This window comes from Pelophylax lessonae (genome assembly GCF_965119305.1).
Source record: "Pelophylax lessonae genome assembly, chromosome: 4".
Taxonomy (NCBI): domain Eukaryota; kingdom Metazoa; phylum Chordata; class Amphibia; order Anura; family Ranidae; genus Pelophylax; species Pelophylax lessonae.
Window position 1 is genome coordinate 156,232,476 of NC_138771.1, and position 21,326 is coordinate 156,253,801.

The 21,326-nt window shown below is 45.0% G+C and overlaps 1 protein-coding gene across 1 annotated transcript in view; it reads left to right on the forward strand.

Moving 5' to 3' along the window:
* The window catches only part of PRKCQ (protein kinase C theta), a gene marked incomplete at its 5' end in the record, with an annotated part of 157,160 nt that overhangs the window by 91,461 nt on the left and 44,373 nt on the right, over nucleotides 1-21,326 (forward strand). The window contains 4 exons of the mRNA XM_082255133.1: nucleotides 15,626-15,657; nucleotides 15,744-15,829; nucleotides 19,004-19,133; nucleotides 20,332-20,441. Of these exons, the coding sequence (XP_082111259.1) occupies nucleotides 15,626-15,657; nucleotides 15,744-15,829; nucleotides 19,004-19,133; nucleotides 20,332-20,441 (358 nt within the window). The remainder of the gene's footprint in view (nucleotides 1-15,625; nucleotides 15,658-15,743; nucleotides 15,830-19,003; nucleotides 19,134-20,331; nucleotides 20,442-21,326) is intronic.

The following is a 21,326-nucleotide window of genomic DNA, read 5'->3' on the forward strand; positions in this document are numbered from 1 at the left end:
AAGGTCTCGGACCTTACATCTGACCTAACCCTCCCGTCTTTCACGAGCCTAGTCTCGGATCGCAATGTCCCCCCCTCGCACTTCTTTCATTATCTACAGTTGTCCCACGCCTTCAGAGCCCAATTCCCCCCTGAGAGTTCTCAGCTGGTGCAGTCGGATCTGGAACGGGTCCTACGGTACGACTGCTCCGCTTGGGCGGTCTCGGTGCTACACCGCCATCTCCTCCGGGTCTCCTCTCCGGAGCTCCTGGGCCTCCACTCTCGCTGGGCCCGGGACGTTCCGGACTTGGATTCGGTGGACTGGTTGCATATTTAGGACTCCCCATTTAAGATTCTGGTCTCCATGCGAGACCGTCTGGTCCAATTTAAAATTGTGCACAGGGCTTATCTCACCCCGCATCGCATGCATCGAATCTATCCTACACAGTCCCCGGAGTGCTGGCGCTGTGGGGGTGTTCCGGGGGATTTTTTCCACATTTTTTGGACTTGCCCAAAACTTTCAGCCTACTGGTCCCGTGTTTTTTCGGTGTCCTCCGCTCTTTTGCAGATGGACCTGGACCCTTCCCCCTGGCTTGGCCTCCTGGGGCTGTTGGATGACTTGGTGCCTAGAGTGGCGGACCGCACCCTCCTAGGTCTCCTGCTTTTCTATGCCCGGAAGATTATTGCTTTGCACTGGCGCAGGCAGACTCCCCCCATGCTCCAGCATTGGAGGGAGCTGGTAGATGGAGTTATCCCACTTTATCGAGACACATACGCACACAGGGGCTGTCCGAAAAAGCACGACCGTGTCTGGCAGCGGTGGCTGGAGGGTTCCTCGGCTGCCCTGCTGGTGTGCACGGAATAATGGAGATCCACAGTCCTGCTGCCTCATTTCCCTTGGTTTTGCTGATTCCATGACTGGGGTGTTTCCTCCCTTTTTCCCTCTCACTATGCTGACTGTGCATGCCGTATCTATCTGCGTTACTGATGTGAGTGACAGCATTTTGTTTATCCCTTCATAGTCATGTAACTGATTGAATGCACCATTGTTGTTTTTGTAGTGTGTTGTGGTTTTTCTCTGTTTTATACCAATAAAAAGATTTTCAAAAAAAAAAAAAATTATTAGCTGTGGTTGCTGTATAAAAGTCTTACAAAAAGAGGAATTTCACATTTTCGAGATTTAATGACTAGGATGGTGGCAACCTTTGCCCAAAACTGAGTGAATGTGTTTTTTCTATCAATGTTTGCTTTAGGAAGCCTCCAAGTTCAGGTGAAACTACATAGAAATGGTTTCTCTCTAAAATGCTGTCTAACCTTCAGCTTGAATCATCCCCTTCATTTCTGAGTTGTACGGAGTGGCCTTTCTAAGATCATACTCAAATATCACCACTCACCAGTACATAGGTCCAGCTACAGTAAGCCATTTGCTATCTATTTCACATAACTTCCAAGTGAACTGAAATGACCCAGGTTCTGCAGACTATTTCAAGGCCAGCTCTGTCTAATAAGAATTTTTTTGTAGGAACAACCACATGCTGTCTTCATATATCTTATACAGTCTATCAGGTATGTTAGTGGTGACATATCCCCTACCTAACACTGTATTTTCAAGCAGTTCAGTTGACATAACTGAAAAAATAATCAATGTTCACAATCAAAGAGAGAAAATGGGTACAAGCCCTCTAACCAAGAACTTTTCATGTGGTAAAGACCACGCTTTTCCGGGAATTATGGGACAGCTGTAACAGGCCTCTGTGCCCTGGATTTTGCACCTGCACTTCTGTGCCTCAAATACACTGACCTACTGTACTGTACTCAGGAACAGAATGTTCACATTTTCACTTTGTGATGGTGATGTAAAAATGTCCAGTTGCTAAAAAAATCTGCTCCCATCATTCACCCAAAAATACATACATTCTATGAGAATGTATTGTATGTGTGTTAACAACTGCAGTTTAAAACCGGTCCATTGTTTAAAAAGCAATATGTAGTGTCTCTGTATATAATAAATTATATCTAAGGCTACGGTATTTGGGATAAACTAAGGCAGGGGTAGGCAACCGTTGAGAGATGGGGATCTACCTGGACTACATAGAAGAGATCAAAGATCGTTGGGGTGCGGTGTTTTATTTTTAAAATAAATTTATTAAAAAGCCACCAATAAAAAGAAAAGAGGGCATGAAGAAAACTTAAAAAAAATTATATTTTTTTATAAACCTAATGTCACTGTAAAAATATAAACTTAACCTACCTTAAAATTTAGCTTCAGTTAAAAACCCAGCATTCTCTTTCATTCACAGTTTTTTCATGTTTAGGAAGTAATTGATCACCCCCACAAGGCTGATGCTGGAGTCCATAATGAAAGCAAAAAATCTGGTACTTCAGCCTGATTTTCTTGACTGATTTCAGGCCTGGCTGTCTGCTTTGAGTTCTGGCTAGTGTAAGTAGTATGTAGGGCAGTGTCCAGGGGTTTGTAGTAGGTAGGGCAGTGTCCATGGGTCAGTAGTATGTAGGGCAGTGTACAAAGGTCAGTGGGATGTAGGGCAGTGTATAGAGGGCAATAGTATGTAGGACAGTTTACAGAGGTCAGTAGGTATGTAGGGCAGTGTACAGAGGTCAATAGGATGAAGTGAAGTGTACAGAGGTCAGCAGTATAAAGAGCAGTGTGTAGGAATCAGTAGGGTGGAGGACAGGGGGTCAGTAGGGCAGAGAACAGGGACTGAGGAGGACATGGTACTAGGGGGTCAGGAGGGCACGGTGCACAGGAGTCATGAGGGCATGGTACAGGGGGGCAAGTTACTGAGAAGTTAGGAGGGAATAGTACTGGGGGTCAGGAGGGTATGGTAATGGGGGGTCAGGAGGGCATTGTACCATGGGGGGGGGGGGTCAGGAGGGTATGGTATGGGGGGGGCAGGAGGAAATGGTAGTGGGGGATCAGGAGGGCTAGGGTGTCAGGAGGGAATGGTATTGGGTGGTCCAAAGAGTTTGGTAATGGGGGGGTCAGGGGGGAATGGCATTGGGAGGTCAAGAGGGAATAGTGTTGGGGGGGGGGTCAGATGAGTATGGTATTGGGGATTCAGAACAGTATGGTATTGGGAGGTCAGGAAGGAATGGTATTGGGGATTAGGAGGGTACAGAAGTTGTTACTTGATGCAGAGTGGTGCAGGGAAGCTTCCGTGGCCTATCTACATGTTCTGGCACTGATCCCAGCTGGCCCTCCACTCTCGTCCATCACATAAGTGCCTTGGATGGATTAGAGAGGAGTTCCAGTGGGGAAGAGCAAACTACACTCAGGACTCAGGGGAAGAGCTTAGACGTGTTCAGACAAGAGTCTGGACTCGCCTGAGCTATTCCCGAGGCTTTCCCCTTCCCACAGCCGCATGTATGCAAGGGGTGGGGGCTGAATGTCCAGCTTAGTATTGCTTGAGCATGCGCCTGCACCATTCTGCAGCTCTGGTAAAAGATAGGGAGATCCCAATCAACCGGTTGCCAACCCCCAGACTAGAGAATAGGTAAATCCCCTATCAGGTTTTTTGCCATCATTGTTGCACTGGGGAGATCAACATTTGATTCCTGAGAAATCCAACATCAAGTGAGGAGAACTCTGTCCAAAGTAAAGAAAATAGTCTCTTAGGCCTTGTTAAGATGAGTGCTGTCACCTGCCTTTGTTTTTGTGCCTGCATCCACCCCGAACTGAGCGCAGGCAGCCTATAGAGATGGATGCAGACGTAGCATTGTTATGGACACAGTCGTGCAGGAGTGGTTGCAGGGTTTTGCATGGCTCCTGCATGGCTATTAAATATTGAAATGAGACTGTGTCTATTCCTCCACTGCATCTGCATCAACCTCTATAGGCTGTCTGCTCACAGTTTCAATGCTTAGCAGGATCAACTGAGAGGGTACAGACATAGATAGCAATAAAAGCCTATCAGGGGTTCTACATTTCCCTGCTGCACCCTATCCAAAGCTAAAAAAAAAAAAAAAAATGTCTTTAGATATACAGTACTTTAACAGTACTTATTATGTTCAGGACTAAAATATGTTGTAAAAATATTTTAATTTCTATTTAGAAACATGCAGTACATGAAATGTTGCATATTAACCTCTTCCAGACCACCCGCCGCAGATATACTGCAGCAGGCTGGCCCTCTTGCGCGAACCGACGTAGCCCTACGTCGGTCGCGCACCTGCAGCTAGGGGGCGAGTGGGCACTGCCAGTGGCGCGCTACCGCCTCCACTCGGCTGCGGGGACTCCGATGCACGGGGCCGGTGGCTCCGATTGCCGCCGGCCACCCACGATCACTCCCCGCTGAAAGAGAAAGATGGTCAGCTATTGTAAACACAGCTGACCGTTCTTCTCTCTGGAATGATCCTTCTATATAGATCACAGTTCTCTGTGATCATTTCAAAAGCCCTGCGCCATGCAGTTAGAAACACTCCCCTAGGCTTACATCTAACCTCTTCTGGACCGCCCGCCGCCTTTCTACTGCGGCAGGGCGGCCCTCCTGCGCAAATCTACGTAGACCTACGTCAGTCGTGCGCCTGCAGCTAGGGTTCAAGCTCCCGCCCCCACTCGGCAGCAGGGAAGCCGATGAATGGGGCAGGCGGCTCTGATTGCCGTCTGACACCCGCGATCACTCCCCGCTGAGAGAGAAGAACGGTCAGCTGTTGTAAACACAGCTGACCATTCTTCTCCCTGGAATGATCACAGAGCCCCTGTGATCCTTCTATATAGGATCACATGTCTCTATGATCATTTCACAAGCCACGCCCCCCCACAGTTAGAATCACTCCCCTAGGCTCACATTTAACCCCTTGATATCCCATAATGTTAACCCCTTCCCTGCCAGTGTCATTATTACAGTAACAGTGCATATTTTTAGCACTGATTACTATAGTAATGTACAGTTAGGGGTCCGATCTGTCCGCTGCAATGTCGCAGTCCCGGTAAAAATCGCAGATCGCCGCCATTACTAGTAAAAAACAAACAAAAATTACATAATTCTTTCCTGTAGTTAGTAGACGTGATAAATTTTGCGCAAACCAATCAAAATACGCTTATTGTGATTTTTTTTAACAAAAATATGCAGCAGAAAACAAATTGGCCTAAAATGTTAAAAAAAATAGATTTTTAATTTTTTTTGAGAATGTTATACAGTATAGCAGAAAGTAAAAAATATTCGTTTTTTGTCAGAATTGCCGATCCATTTTTTGTTTATAGCGCAAAAAATAAAAATCGCACAAGTGATCAAATACCACCAAAAGAAAGTTCTATTTGGGGGAAAAAAAGGACATCAATTGTATTTGGGTACAGCATCACCCAACCGCGCAATTGTCCGTTAAAGTAACGCAGTGCCGAATCCCAAAATATGGCCTGATCATTAAGGGGAAAATCTTCCGGTCCAGAAGTGGTTAACCCCTTGATCACCCACTGTGTTAACCCCTTCCCTGCCAGTGTCATTATTACAGTAACAGTGCATATATTTAACACTGATTACTGTAGTAATGTCACTTGTCCCCCCAAAAAAGTGTCAAAAAAGTCAGATAACTTTTGCGCAAACCAATCAAAATACGCTTATTTTGTTTTTTTTTTACCAAAAATATGTAGTAGAAAACAAATTGGTCTAAAATGTTAATAAAATTAGATTTTTAGTTTTTTTTTTTTGGGAATGTTATATAGCAGAATTTCAGAATTGTCGCTCTTTTTTTATAGCTCAAAAAATAAAAATCGCACATGTGATCAAATACCACCAAAAGAAAGCTCAATTTGTGGGAAAAAAGGACATCAATTTTATTTGGGTACAGCGTTGCACGACCGCACAGTTGTCAGTTAAAGTAGCCCAGTGCCGAATCGCAAAAAATGGCCTAGTCATTAAGGGGGCATATCTTTCCGGTCCAGAAGTGGTTAACATATAATATTTACCATAGGATTTTTGTGCAGTGAGTTGCTGATATGCTATGAATACGAATAGGATTAGTGGAGAGACATACTGTATACCTTTCCTCTCTGTTATGGCTTGTACAAACACAGAAAATCATACAAAAAATATTGATTTCTAACCTATTATACGATAATCTAATTGTTAGTACACAGCTTTCAAAAGCTGATTGCAACAATTCATGAGAACTTATCCGATGGGACAGCCTTCAAATTTTTCTTGTACGATACCAGATCATACGATTTTCATTAAATCAGTACAGTTGTCCTTCAAAAATACAATTCAAATACAGTACAATAATACATGACATCACTTCCAAATTTTTATTCTGTTGTACGAGAATTTAGTAAACTTTAGTATATGTATATATATATATATATCTATATATATATTTATAGATATATATATATATATATACAAATACATACACACACACACACACACACACAGTATATATATATATTGTGACAGGAAGTCAGGTAAATCTGGGAATGTAGTCACAGAGAGGAGACACATTCCCACCTGGTTTGGAAAGTTCACCAATTACTATAGGGTGTCGGCTGCCAAAGGCAGCAGGAAGGTGTAAAGAAGTTGAAAGGCCTTCAGCTGTTCGGAATGAGGAAATGAAGGCCTCTATAATTTGTCCAGAGGAAGTCTATGGATTGCTGCCTCCTGTCGCCGTGTGGGCTGGGAGAGGAGGACAGACAGATGTGTGCCTCCCGACGCTGAGGAAGCCTGGGAGAAGGACTGCTGCCTCCTGTCGCCGTGTGGGCTGGGAGAGGAGGACAGACAGACGTGTGCCCCCTGAAAGCTGTGTGAGCATGGGGAAGACCTCCTAAAGCGATGTGAAGCTGAGGAGGGTAACAAGTGTGAAGACTACTTGAAGTGAGGTCTTGGATCGTTTCTAGGTGAAAAGAAACCAATGGACATTTCCTGTGTGAAGGAGAAATTAACCAGTTGTGAAGACTTCTCAAAGGTGAGGACATGGACTGTTTTTCTATGTGGAGAGAAAACAAAGGGACATGTTCCATATGAAGAGGAAAAGGGACATGTTAAATGAACTGTTTGCTGTGTGAAGAGATTATAAATGAACTATTGATGGTCTGCTGTAGGATCAGCAAAGTCTGCCCAACAGTAGGTTGGGGACAGACTCTTAGGTAGGTTCCAGTGTGAGAAGGTAGCCGCCCACAGGGGCAAGGATTTATTTTGTCTTTTATTTTATTTTGCTGGTTTTGACGCTTGCCGTCTGGTGAAGAAAAATGCATTAATAAACCAAACTGTTGTTTGCAAGCACTTCTCAGCTATCTTCTTGTGAAAACGCACCCCCCAAGGGGTCATCCACGCCTACCACCGAGCTAATCCCCTCACATATGGTGGAGGTATGAAGTGGGCAGAAGCAGAGATCCCTGCAAAGAAGTGCATATGTTTGATGAACTTTGTCTGGTGCATGAGATTGCACAATCTATGTGTGCAGGAGAGAAGATCCTGAAAGAGAAAAAAACGTGTTTTAAAGAGACAACGGTCTCAAAATTTTTGATGAACTGTGTATGGTGCAAGGGACTGCACAAACTGTGTGCGCAGGAAAAGAGATCTTGCAAGAGAGAGAAAAACTACATGTGTTAAAGAGACAGTGGTCTGAAAATTTTTTGCTGGACTGTGAAAAATTTGTTTGTGGAGTTATTGAAGATGGGGCGATCAAAACGCCTGAAAAATGCAAAGATAGATGAAATGAGAGACCGGATTCTATGGATGGAGGGGATGTTACCGTCTGAACGAGCCCCATCCATGCCTAAAGAGAGTCTACTAAAGAGGAAGGTTGTTGTCCCTAGCAACACTGATGAAACTGCTATGGAGGCGCAGTGTGCTCAGATGAAAAGTAAACTCGAAATGGGGGAGATGCTGAAACAGCGGAGCTTTGCAGCTCAACAAAAGGCTCACCAAGAGAGCATGGCAGGCTGGAAACAGAGACGCCAGCAGCCAATGGAGGCCATCGGTTTGGAGGAAACCGAGTATGTGTGCAGGGCTGAGTTGGATGCCTTGCAACGGAAAATGGAAGAAAAGGAACAAGCCTTGGAATTGCTTAAGATGGAGCATAGAAACTTGCAAGAAACAAAATGAACTACTCAAGTCTCATGTGTCACAGTGGGAAGAAACCACTGCTCTTCTTTTGGTCGAGTTGCAAAAACGTCAAGACACTATAAAGGAGAAAGATACCATCCTTATGGAGAAGGAAATTGAAGTTAAGACTTTGCAGGAGCAAAGTATGTGTGAAATGTTGGAGTTGCGTAATCAGCTGGAAAAAGTCTTCAGTCTTTGGGAGCTACAAAAATAGACCTGCAGGAGTCGCAGGAACAGAATGTCACTCTGAAAACGGCATTGTCTCATAGCGACAAGGAGAAAAGTGAGAGAGAGGAAAAATTACTGAGGACTGTGTATGAGCTAACCACTTTGAGCAATGTGGTAGATGAATTACGTGCAGACTGTGAAAGTTGGAAAGGTGAAGCCCAACGTTTCCAGCAGCAGTTAAAGGAGAAAGAAGCCTGTGTGGCAGAATTACAGTCTCATTCCCAGAAACTAGCCAATGAGGTGAAGGCTCTTCTGCAGGGAAAAGGAGATTCTGAACACAAGAGAAATAAAGTAGAGGCACAGCTGCAGGAATCGCAAGTCAAGGTGTCAGAAGGTGACCGAGTGTGTGCTAAGCTGTCAGAGAAGGCAAACCCATTGCAGGTTGAGTTGGACAGTGTCAAAAATCAGCTTTCTAAAGCAGACAGCAAATCTAGAGAAATTGCGGAAGATTTTTATATCTTGGAATCGCAGCTGCAAGACACGCAGGAACTCTTACAGGAAGAGAGGTGTCAAAGGCTGAGTTTTAGCACAAAGCTCAAACAAATGGAAGATGTGAAAAATGGCTTCCTGGAACAATTAAAAGAGGAGGAGGAAGCAAAGAAAAACCTATCAGAGCAAGTCGCAACATTGCAAGCTCAGATAGCGGATATGAAAAAACGCATGGAAGAAAGCGTTGGTTCATTAGAGTGTGTTGAAGATGTGAAAAAGAAGTTTGATCAGATGCTTGGTGAGGAGAAGACTGTGTCTTCAAAGTATGCAGAAGAACGCGACCGTGCAGAAGCAGAGGCGCGTGATAACTAGAGCAAAGCCCTGTTCTTGGCTCGCTCCTTGGAGGAAGCTCTAGAGTGTAAGGCTGAACTAGAAAGTGTTAACAAACAGCTGCGTACAGAAATGGAAGAATTGGTCAGCTCCAAGGATGATGTTGTGAAAAGCGTTCAGGAGCTAGAAAAGTCTAAGCGAGCCTTAGAACAGCAAGTAGAAGAGATGAAGATTCCGTTGCAGGAACTGGAAGAGGAATTACAGGCAACAGAGGATCTGTCCTAAAGAGGGGATAGTGTGCCTGATGCAGTTTTTAAAAGGATCAGTGTTTTGGGGTCTGTCCTGATAGAGCCTCAGAAAGGTGATGACATGTGGCTTGAATCACCCCTTTGGAATAAACCGTTCCTTCAAAAACTTCAAGCATTGGAAAATGTTTCATTAGAGCTTCAGCAAACAAAGGAGTTGTGTAAGAAATGTGATGAGTTCTCAGTTCAGGCTGAAAACCTAGTGGAGAAAACTAAAGCGGAGAAACCTAAAGCAAGTGATATAAATCTGGGAAAAAAAAGCAAACACCACCTAGTGGAGAAAACTAAGGCTGTTGGTGAAAACGTGAAGCAAATGAATAAGTGCCTTTCAGGGAATATTTCCAAAATGGAACTGGTGAAAGACAGGTGGCAGAAGTTTGAGCGTGATCTTGAGATGCATTCCATGTGGAATTCAGATAGAGAAAAGGAACTAGGTGACCTTGAGCGGTCAGATAGTTCAGCAGAAAGTGCATTGAAGAAACCTGTAAAAGAATGTGTTGCAGTTCCATGCTTCTTCACTGATGCAGAGAGGAGGTCTATAGTGGATACCACCCAGATCGCTGGGTTCAACTGTGTTGTTGCCTTTGACCCATATGTTGGTGGAAGGAAAGTTGATGATGTGGCTGGAAAAATGAACAGGGGTCACTTTGAAGAAATGTGTGACAGCCTGTTGTGGCAAATGGAAGGCCCTCTGCACAGCATCTTAGAGCAAGCTAAGCTCAAGAAACAAAGAGTCAATGATTGTGTACAGCTGTATGGAGAGGCAACTCAAGTCACAGAGGGACGTCAAGAGTCCCTATTTGGAACAAAGCTTAGTGAAGCAGAGGTTCTCAAAGTTTTGTGGAAAACATTTATGGATTGCAGAGAGAGGCGGCTCAAGAATGTTGAAAACATTAAGACTAGCCCAATTGAGTTGCCTATGGATCACGGTCCTCCATGGCGGATAGGACAAACTTGTATGCAAGAGAAACTTGAGAAGCGAAATGATGCCAAAAATGCAGTGGAAGAATGTGTATATGAGATGAGAGACAAACTGTGTGACATTTATGAGAAATCTGTCAATGAAGATGACAGAAACAGTTTCATCCGTCAGCGTGAGGATAATAGAAGGCTTATCAGTGAGAGTCAAGAGAAGTGCCTGACACATGCGTGTCTGGAAATCTGTGTCCCAACCCTAGGGTTGAAACAAGAGGGGGGGGGGGGGTATGTGACAGGAAGTCAGGTAAATCTGGGAATGTAGTCACAGAGAGGAGACACATTCCCACCTGGTTTGGAAAGTTCACCAATTACTATAGGGTGTCGGCTGCCAAAGGCAGCAGGAAGGTGTAAAGAAGTTGAAAGGCCTTCAGCTGTTCGGAATGAGGAAATGAAGGCCTCTATAATTTGTCCAGAGGAAGTCTATGGATTGCTGCCTCCTGTCGCCGTGTGGGCTGGGAGAGGAGGACAGACAGATGTGTGCCTCCCGACGCTGAGGAAGCCTGGGAGAAGGACTGCTGCCTCCTGTCGCCGTGTGGGCTGGGAGAGGAGGACAGACAAACGTGTGCCCCCTGAAAGCTGTGTGAGCATGGGGAAGACCTCCTAAAGCGATGTGAAGCTGAGGAGGGTAACAAGTGTGAAGACTACTTGAAGTGAGGTCTTGGATCGTTTCTAGGTGAAAAGAAACCAATGGACATTTCCTGTGTGAAGGGGAAATTAACCAGTTGTGAAGACTTCTCAAAGGTGAGGACATGGACTGTTTTTCTATGTGGAGAGAAAACAAAGAGACATGTTCCATATGAAGAGGAAAATGGACATGTTAAATGAACTGTTTGCTGTGTGAAGAGATTATAAATGAACTATTGATGGTCTGCTGTAGGATCAGCAAAGTCTGCCCAACAGTAGGTTGGGGACAGACTCTTAGGTAGGTTCAGGGCCGGCCTTAGGTGATCAGGCGCCCTGTGCGAGCTAATCCCGTGGCGCCCCCCCCCCGCGCAAATTTTCTTGCACCTTTTTTGCACTTTATTTGACTTTTCTTTTTTATGATCACTAATAACTTAGCCCCCCTTACATCAGAGACCCCCCACACAAAGCCCCCCTTAAATCAGAGACCCCACACACAGAGCCCCCTTACATCAGAGACCCCACACACAGAGCCCCCCTTACATCAGAGACCCCACACACAGAGCCCCCCTCACATCATAGACCCCTGACACAAAGCCCCCTTACATCAGAGACCCCCCACACAAAGCCCCCCTCACATCAGAGACCCCCCACACAGAGCCCCCCTCACATCAGAGACCCCCGACACAAAGCCCCCCTCACATCAGAGACCCCCCACACAGAGCCCCCCTCACATCAGAGACCCCCCACACAGAGCCCCCCTCACATCAGAGACCCCCCACACAAAGCCCCCCTCACATCAGAGACCCCCCACACAAAGCCCCCCTCACATCAGAGACCCCCGACACAAAGCCCCCCTTACATCAGACCCCCCCTCCCCACGGAGCCCCCCACATCAGAGAGCCCCCCGCACATCAGAGACCCCTACACAAAGCCCCCCTAACATCAGAGACCCCCTACACACACACACACAAAGCCCCCCTCACATCAGAGACCCCCCCACAAAAAGCCCCCCTTACATCAGACCCCCCCTCCCCACGGAGCCCCCCACATCAGAAAGCCCCCCCTTACATCACAGACCCCCCACAAAAAGCCCCCCCCACACAGAGCCCCCCCCCACACATAGCCCCCCACATCAGAGAGCCCCCCCCTTACATCACAGACCCCCACACATAGCCCCCCTCACACAGAGCCCCCCCTTACATCACAGACCCCCCCCTTACATTTTTTGAAGGAGAGAGATGTCACTTAGTTTACTTTGTCTGCAGCTTGTTTTTTTTCTTTAAACTTCCCGCCCACACATCCCGGGGAGTGTGGGCGGGCGGGAGGAGGAGAAGGGGCGGGGCGAGGAGGAGCTGACGATCTCTCCTCCCTCCCTGCACTGACGCCAGAGGAGAGATCGTCAGCTCCTCCTCGCCCCGCCCCTTCTCCCCCTCCCGCCCGCCCACACTCCCGGGGATGTGTGGGCACTGGGCAGGAAGTCAGCGTGGATTCCGTGGAAGGATCGGAGGCTGAGCTGTGTGAGAGATACACAGCTCGCCTCACTGCAGCAATAGGTGATCGAGGCACGGCTGCACAGCGGGAGGTAAGCGGCGGCCGCGGCCTGTGTTAACCCTGTCCAGGCCGCAGTCGCCGCTCACCTCCCGCTGTGCAGCAGTGCCTCGATCACCTATTGTTGCAGTGAGGCGAGCTGTGTATCTCTCACACAGCTCAGCCTGATCCTCTGCGAGCTGTGATGGCCGCACGGCGCCCTTGTTGCCCATGGCGCCCTGTGCGGCCGCACAGCTCGCACACCCCAAAGGCCGGCCCTGGGTAGGTTCCAGTGTGAGAAGGTAGCTGCCCACAGAGGCAAGGATTTATTTTGTCTTTTATTTTATTTTGCTGATTTTGACGCTTGCCATCTGGTGAAGAAAAATGCATTAATAAACCAAACTGTTGTTTGCAAGCACTTCTCGGCTATCTTCTTGTGAAAACGCACCCCCCAAGGGGCCATCCACGCCTACCACCGAGCTAATCCCCTCACAATATATATATATATATATATATATATATATACACTGCTCAACAAAATTAAAGGAACACTTTTTAATCAGAGTATAGCATCAAATCAATTAAACGCCGGGGATATTGGTCTGGTCAGTTAAGTAGCAGAGGGGGTTGTTAATCATTTTCAGCTTTGGTGTTAGTGAAATCAACAACAGGTGCACTAGATGGGCAACAATGAGACGACCTTCAAAACAGGAATGGTTTTACAGGTGGAGACCACTGACATTTTTTTCCCTACTACTTCTCTTTTCCGACTGTCACTAGTTTTGCATTTGGCTAGTGTCAGTGTCACTACTGGTAGCATGAGGAGATACCTGGATCCTATAGAGGTTGCACAGGCAGTCCAACTCCTCCAGAATGGCACATCCATACGTGCTATTGCCAGAAGGTTTGCTGTGTCTCCCAGCACAGTCTCAAGAGCATGGAGGAGATTCCAGGAGACAGGCAGTTACTCTAGGAGAGCTGGACAGGGCCGTAGAAGGTCCTTAACCCATCAGCAAGACTGGTATCTGCTCCTTTGTGCAAGGAGGAACAAGAAGAGCACTGCCAGAGCCCTCTAGCAGGCTACTCGTGTGAGTGTCTCTGTCCAAACAATCAGAAGCAGACTTCATAAGGGTGGCCTAAGGGCCCAACTTCCTCTAGTGGGCCCTGTACCATGGAGCTCAATTGGCATTTGCCATTAAACACCAGAATTGCCAGGTTTGCCAATGGCACTATGTGCTTTTCACAGATTAGAGCAGGTTCATCCTGAGCGCATGTGACGGATGTGAAAGAGTCTGGGGAAAGCGTAGAGAATGTTTTGCTGCCTGTAACATCGTTCAGCATGACCGGTTTGGTCAGTGATGGTCGGGAGAGGCATATCCATGGAGGGACGCACAGACCTCTACAGTCTAGACAATCGCACGCTGACTGCCATTAGGTATTAGAATGAAATTCTTGGACCCACTGTCAGACCCTACGCTGCTGCAGTGGGTCCTGGGTTTCTCCTGGTGCACGACAATGCCGGTTTTATATGGCAAGAGTATGCAGCCAGTTCCTGGAAGATGAAGGAATTAATACCATTGAATGGTCCCCATTCTTGCCTGACCTAAATCGAATAGAACACCTCTGGGACAGTATGTTTTGGTCCATCCGATGCTGCCAGGTTGCACCTCAGTCTGTTCAGGAGCTCAGTGATGCCCTGGTCCAGATCTGGGAGGAAATACCCCAGGACACCATCCATCGTCTCATTAGGAGCATGCATCGATGTTGTCAGGCATGCATACAAGCTTGTGGGGGCCATACAAACTACCATTTTGAGTTGCTACATTGAAATCTCAGCAAAATAGACTAGCCTGCTGCATAATTTTTTCACTTTGATTTTCGGGTCTTTGAATTCAGCCCTCTGTAGGTTGATATTTTCATTTATATCAAAAGATAAGGCATCCATATCCAGGATGAGATTTTTTCCCCATTGCGATCTGATGTGTTTTCAAAGTGTTTCTTCAAATTTTTTGAGCAGTGTATATATATATTTACAAATTTGCAAACTTGTACTTTTTGGAATAACATTACAGCAGGTAGAGCAGCCCAAGATGGCTATGAATGCGGCCCAACACAAAATCGTCAACTTACTTGCAAATGTTAAAAATCAGTTGAACACATGTGGCTGAAGAAAAATGTGACAGTGTCTATTTACTGGACTTATATACGTTGTATCTTTCCAAAGAAGAATTCACAATCATGCCTTATTTATGTCCTCAGTTTTCAGTAGCACCTATATTTGTTGGCAACTATTTTCAAGGATGAAGCACACAAAGGGCAAAATTAGAACCAAAATATCCGATGAGCACCTTGAGAATTAATTGAGAATTGCTACTACAGCCATTGAACCAGATATTGATATGTTAGTTTATCACAAACAGTGTCAAATATCTCAATAGTTTTATGTTGCCCTCTTTTACTTTTATAATAAAAAAATATTACCAAAAAAATGAAGTTTTATTATTCATATAGGTACATTCTCTATATCAGTGATTGTTAACTTGTGATCTGCCCGACTTTTTCTGCTCATCAGCTATGCTTATTGTTAGTGTATTTTATGTGTGGCCCAAGGCTATTCATTTTTTTTCCAATGGGACCCAGGAAGGTCAAAACATTGGACACTCCTGCATAAGAGTTTCTTTAAAAGAGCTTGTTGGTGCTGCATACTACATCATACATAACTGCAACAAAAATTGTGCAGCCAGAATATGATTATTCTGTTATATACATATACTGTAAATTATCTGACTTACCTGTCAAAAGATTTCTAATTATGTGCAGACAGTCTTATGATGCACTGTCAGGTTCGCAGTGATTACCTGTGAATGATCTTCCCTGGTTGTAGGCTAACTGCATACATGGCCAATCTTTTGCAGGAAATCACTCTATGAGCGAGAACATGTGAACTGCCACAATTAGCTGTGGGAGATGTAGGCCTCCCATGGCTTTCAATGGGGCTTCCAGCGGAAACTGGGAACCACTCAACTCTACATTAAACCCAAGATATGTTTGCATGAATGTTTATATGTTGTAACTTGACTGATGTTATTATTCAGAGATCTTCCTATGAATAATACTGTATAGAAGCATTTTCAACTAACAATACATTTTGTTACATATCTTTTTTCAGGGGGCTTAACAAGCAAGGTTATCAATGTCGACGTAAGAATTTTTCAAATACTTTTTTCAACTTTTGACAATAATGAATACATGTATAATTCTTATTTTTTTTTTTTTTTAATTACTAGAGTGCAATGCTGCTATTCACAAGAAATGCATTGATAAGGTTATCGCCAAGTGCACTGGATCTGCAATCAACAGCAAAGAGACAGTAGTGAGTATTTTCCATATTTAAAAAAAGTATGTAAATAGGTCTCTGTATTATCTCTGCTCCTTCAGTTGCAATAATACTGCAAGATAATTGTAAATCACATTTTTCTTGTGACCTCTCTCCATGTAATAACACAGAGGAGTCCCCACTATACACCGCTCCTGGTTTTTACCTAAATTACCTTCAGATGGTGAAACCTTATTTTTAAGACAACAGAATCCAATTATTCACTTTATTATTAGTATACACAATTTATGTAGTGCCAACAGTTTAAGCACACTTTTTAAAAAATAAATAGGTTCAGAGGGCCTTGTTCTTGAGAGCTTACAATCTAAAGGAGAGGGTTAAGTGATCCAAAAATGAATAATTGTGAGGGATGATGGAGAAAGTAAGAATACAGTTTGGACTTTTACACACATGTGGCAGTCCTTGCCACCCCTTTAAAAAAGGGATCCACAGTGGATTCCTTTTCAGAGAGTAGGCGATGGGCAGCTGGGAGGTGATATGTCACCTCCTCACCATCTGGCTGAACCCTGAAAAGCCTGCACTGTGACGCCTCAACTGCATGCATTACACACAATTGCAGGGCGGTTGCAGCATGGCCCTATTCACCTAAATGGGTCATGTTTGGTGGCAGTACTGCCCACCGAACGCAACATGGGGTATCATTTTTACAGTTGTACAACCCCAATCCAACTATTTTTTACCACACTCGGTCTGCCCATGTGAATGAGTCCTTTATTAGGTGGAGGTGAGCTACATCTTCCCGGGGAGGTGAGTTTTCAGGGATCTTTAAAAGGCGGACAGAGCAGATAATAGCTGGATAGATTAGAGTAGGGGGTTACAGTGGATAGGAGAGGCTCTGGACAAGTCCTAGAGGTGAGCATGGAAGGAGTTAATTAGAGAGGTAGACACCAGGAAGTCTTGGGAAATACAAAGATGATGGCTTGGGTGATATTTTGAGATGAGGTTGGTGATGTAGCTTGTGAGAGAGTTGGGGGGGGGGGGGCTTTGTATGTTGTTAGTATTTTGAATTTTATTTTTTGGCAAAGTCAGTGGGGGGATTGGCAGAGAGGGGTGGCAGATCCTGAATAGTTGCTATGGTGGCTAAGCTTGGCAGTAGAATTCATGATAGGCTGAAGGAGGGATAGCCTATGTAAAGATCGGCCAACGAGGAGGAGGTATATAGATTTTGTATATAGATACTGTTGTATATATTACTTACAATGCTCTGTTTAATCACTGTTACTACAGAGATGTTTCTCTAGTGACTGTGGTATTTCAATTTCTCTTGAGATCTTGCTTGTTCTACTCCATCCGAAACAGAAAGATCTGTTTTGGAGAGTACCCTTTTAAACCAACTTGGTAACATACTAACAATCTCTACATTTTCCAAATGGTCTTCAACAGGCCCGGACTGGGACAAAAAATAGGCCCGGGCATTTTGGACTGAGCAGCCCAGGAGGGGGGGCGTGGCGGGGGCGTGACTGGGGTGTGGCGTTCATCGGGATGGTTGATGACAGAATTTATTGTTCCAGGATGTGTGGATTCGATTACGGTACCTTTTTTAGATTAAGCTGATAGATTGGATCCAATTTAGATCAGAGCTGCCATGTGATGCTGTTTTTTTTTCTTTTGTCTTACTTTAAATCCTGTTTTGATGGTTGAGTCCTAAAAATGGTATGAAGCAGCACAAGATGAGGGTTACTCTAATCAAGGGGTAGACCACCTTTTTGGGCTCAATGTGCCGAAAAATGTTTTCAAAGAAATTGGGAGTGCCAGATATATAAAAAACAACTGTCAACTTCATATAAAGTAACTGCTGTAAACCGCTTGAATAATAGTAAGAAATCAAGTGAGCTTTGCACCTTCACAAATCAGATCACCCCAATTCCTGCACCTTCACACCTCAGATCAGCCCAATTCCTGCACTATCACACCTCAGATCAGCCCAATTCCTGCACTATCACACCTCAGATCAGTCCCAATTCCAGCACTATCACACCTCAGATCAGTCCCAATTCCAGCACTATCACACCTCAGATCACCCCAATTCCTGCACTATCACACCTCAGATGTGGTGTTGTAAATGTCAACTTGAAAATGTGCACCTGTCTGTCACATCACATGTAACAAGCAAACTGGCATGGCACATGTTTTCTAGCAGTGACAGTGTGTAGCTGTTATCTGTTTTTTACGCCTGCGGCCTGCCTGCTGCTAAGCCAGAAGTTCCAGACCAGAACACTGCTCTGCCGGAGGCCACCCAGAACCACAAATCCCAGCGGTGACAGTGGTATGTGGTCTGTGGTGTTGTGTTTGTAAATTGTGCTACTGCCCTTCTTTCCTTACCTGTTGTTGCTGTTGAGGCCTTGTCTCCTGTCCTGGTCGTGGGTGGTGGTAGTGTTGTTAATGTTGTCTGAGTCTCAGTCTCACACTCGACTCCAGCGCAGCTCCAGGGCAGGCACTAGTGACACTTGACACCCCACACACTGACTCTGACACTTAGTCACTGTCTCAGACAGACTGTCAGTGTCTGTCTGCGACTCTGCGGTGCGGCGCCGGCGACTGTTCACTTCCTGCTTCTTCCAAGTTCCAGACCAGTGACAACACACAAGGCAGCATGGGGTCCTCGCCGGCCTCTAGCTCCACCCCCGGCCTGTCACCTGACAGTTCACACACAGTCACACGGTCCACCGACTCCACCCCCTCCTGAGCTATGCTGGATGCCGCTGCGGAGCCGGCTGCCAGCTGAAGTTAGCCAGGAGTGGGGAGTCGGGGACAGCGGCAGGTGGCCAGATTGTGGTAATGCGGGGCCCAGGCAGTCGGGGACAGTGGCGGCCGGCAGGTGGGCGGGCGGCCAGATTGCAGTAATGCGGCAGCCCTCAGACTCTGCGGAATCGGCCGCGGAGAGGCCAGCAACGGCCGGACACGTACACTATAATGCGGAGCGGAGGCCTCGGCGGCCCACCGGGCATTTGCCCGCTGTGCCCTATGGTCAGTCCGGCCCTGGTCTTCAAGACTTAGCATTATGCTAAGCCTATAGTTAGCTCTCTCCAAATTTTGGTAAATCTCAGCTTTTATATGAGGTCTTGAATTTATAGCATTACATTTTTTGTAGATTTGAGAAGAATGAAGATGAATAAACGTTAAGTTTTGTTCAATGTTACATTTTTACAGCTCCATAAAGAAAGATTTAAAATAGACATGCCTCACAGATTTAAAGTGTACAATTATAAGAGCCCAACGTTCTGTGAACACTGTGGGACACTGCTCTGGGGACTGGCAAAGCAAGGACTAAAGTGTGCAGGTAAGTACTAGAGTTCTACCAATAGCAGATGGGTGTTGTAATTATAGCTATGAGTGGGAAGTAATCCCTGCAGTGTCTTCTAAAACTTCTACTGACAGCTAGAAAGTTACATTTAATTATGTGTCTACTTAAATCATTAAATTAATGTGTCTACTTAAATAATTTTTACATTACTAAAAGGCAAGACTTTTGTTGGGTATAGTGTTTTAATAAAAGACAAGAAGAGAGGCAGCGCTATCTAAGAGTAGCAGTATGAGACTTTAATAGCTATAATAAGTAAACAACTCACAAGATGATGGTATGGAAGTGCTCATCAAAAGAATAAGAGTCCCCGCTGTGTATGACCGGATGGTCGGCGATCCTATTTAGGGAGGCGGGATGGAGCCTTCAGCTGTTTGGGTAGATCGCAACACTTCCTGGAGCTGGTCTGAGGATCCTGGGAGCCGACATTCCGGGTGTCACAAGTGATAGGTGTGGCATGCGTTCGGAGCATGCGTGCTCCTTCTGCAGGCCTACAGAAGGAGCATGCATGCTCTGAACACATGCTACGCCTATTGCTTGTGACACCTGGGACGTCGGCTCCCCCCAGGAACCTCAGACCAGCTCCAGGAAGTGTTGCTATCCACCCACACAGCCAAAGGCTCCATCCGGCCTCCCTGACAAGGATCGCCAACCATCCGGTCGTACATAGTGGGACTCTTATTCTTTTTACGAGCTCTTACATGCCATCATCTTGTGAGTTGTTTACTTGTTATGGTTATTAGAGTCTCATACTGCTACTCTTAGATGGTGCTGTCTCTCTTCTTGTCATCCCTGCAGAGTCACTTCTAGCTTCACTACAGCGGTTTCCACTAAGCTAGCACATTGGCACATTGGATTCTCCTTCTAAGTGACTGTTTTTTGTTGTTTTTATTTATCCAGTTATTGGGGCTGATAGCTTTTAGTGTGCTGGATATCCTACCTTTGTTTTAATAAAAGCCCTGCTCTCTTTTTACCTGATACACATGATAGTTTTGCCTGACACACAATAGTTTTGACTCTTCACTCTTCTAAAAATAAGAATAATGAGAAGAAGAGGCATCATTTCTCATATGTATTGTTATGACAGTTAAGGTTATTAAACTTGTTTAACTATTTAACTATTACTATTTAGGTTTCTTAATGCATTTCTGTTGTTTATCGTATTTGTTTCATGCAGAATGTGGTATGAACGTCCATCATAAGTGTGAAAATAAAGTAGCGAACCTATGTGGGGTTAATCAGAAGTTAATGGCAGAAGCTTTGGCCATGATAGAGAGTACCCAGCAGGTACATTTGTGTTGTCTACTTGATGTAATTCTTGTCTTCTCACTCCACTCCTCCACAGTTGCAATGTCACATATGAAGAAAGAATTCAATAGTGCTTATACCCTTAAAACCATAACTTTAATAAAAACAATGATGTGGGTACTCACATTTTGCTGGTGCTTCCAGCGCACCAGACTAAACATACAAAATATCCTCCAACAGCGGTTTCATTTGTGCCTGCAAGTCGTCAGTCCACACTCCTGGGAGCTGGTTCTACCTAGCCATCACTGTCCTTGCCCCTCCCGTACGGGTATCGACACAGGGTCACGTGTCTTCATCAGGGTAAACGGATGTCTGTGGTGGGGAGGATTATCACAATATATTTACATACAATTTGCATAGTTGTGGACTTTATGTTTTTTTAAAAGAAGCATTTGATTGTATGACAAGTATTTTTAATTCACATGTTACCTTTAGTATAGCACATTAGTCACAACTGAGGTTCCAACAGTTATCATTTATGTATTTATATATTTCTTTGATTTTTTTTTTTTTTATATGATGTTATTTAGCGCAGCACTATTATTTTAACCCTTGCGCCTGAAATTTAACCTAACCTATAAATTAACCACTTGAAATCCAAAGTTGCCTTGTGGTACCAAACGTATGAGCTAGGCCTCATTAACCTAACATCTACACTAAAGGTTTGCACTTGGAGCAACTGATTAATACCAAGGCTTCTATATAAAACCTGAGGAAAGTAGACTTGAAGATGTTAAGCAAAGCCACCAATCAATGCTTCTATGACTGGTTTGGTATGGGCAGCAAAATGTCCTTTGATCTTGAAAACACCTTGAAATTAGTAAACCCTTCAAATAAAAAAGAGCAATTATTATGGTGAACAAA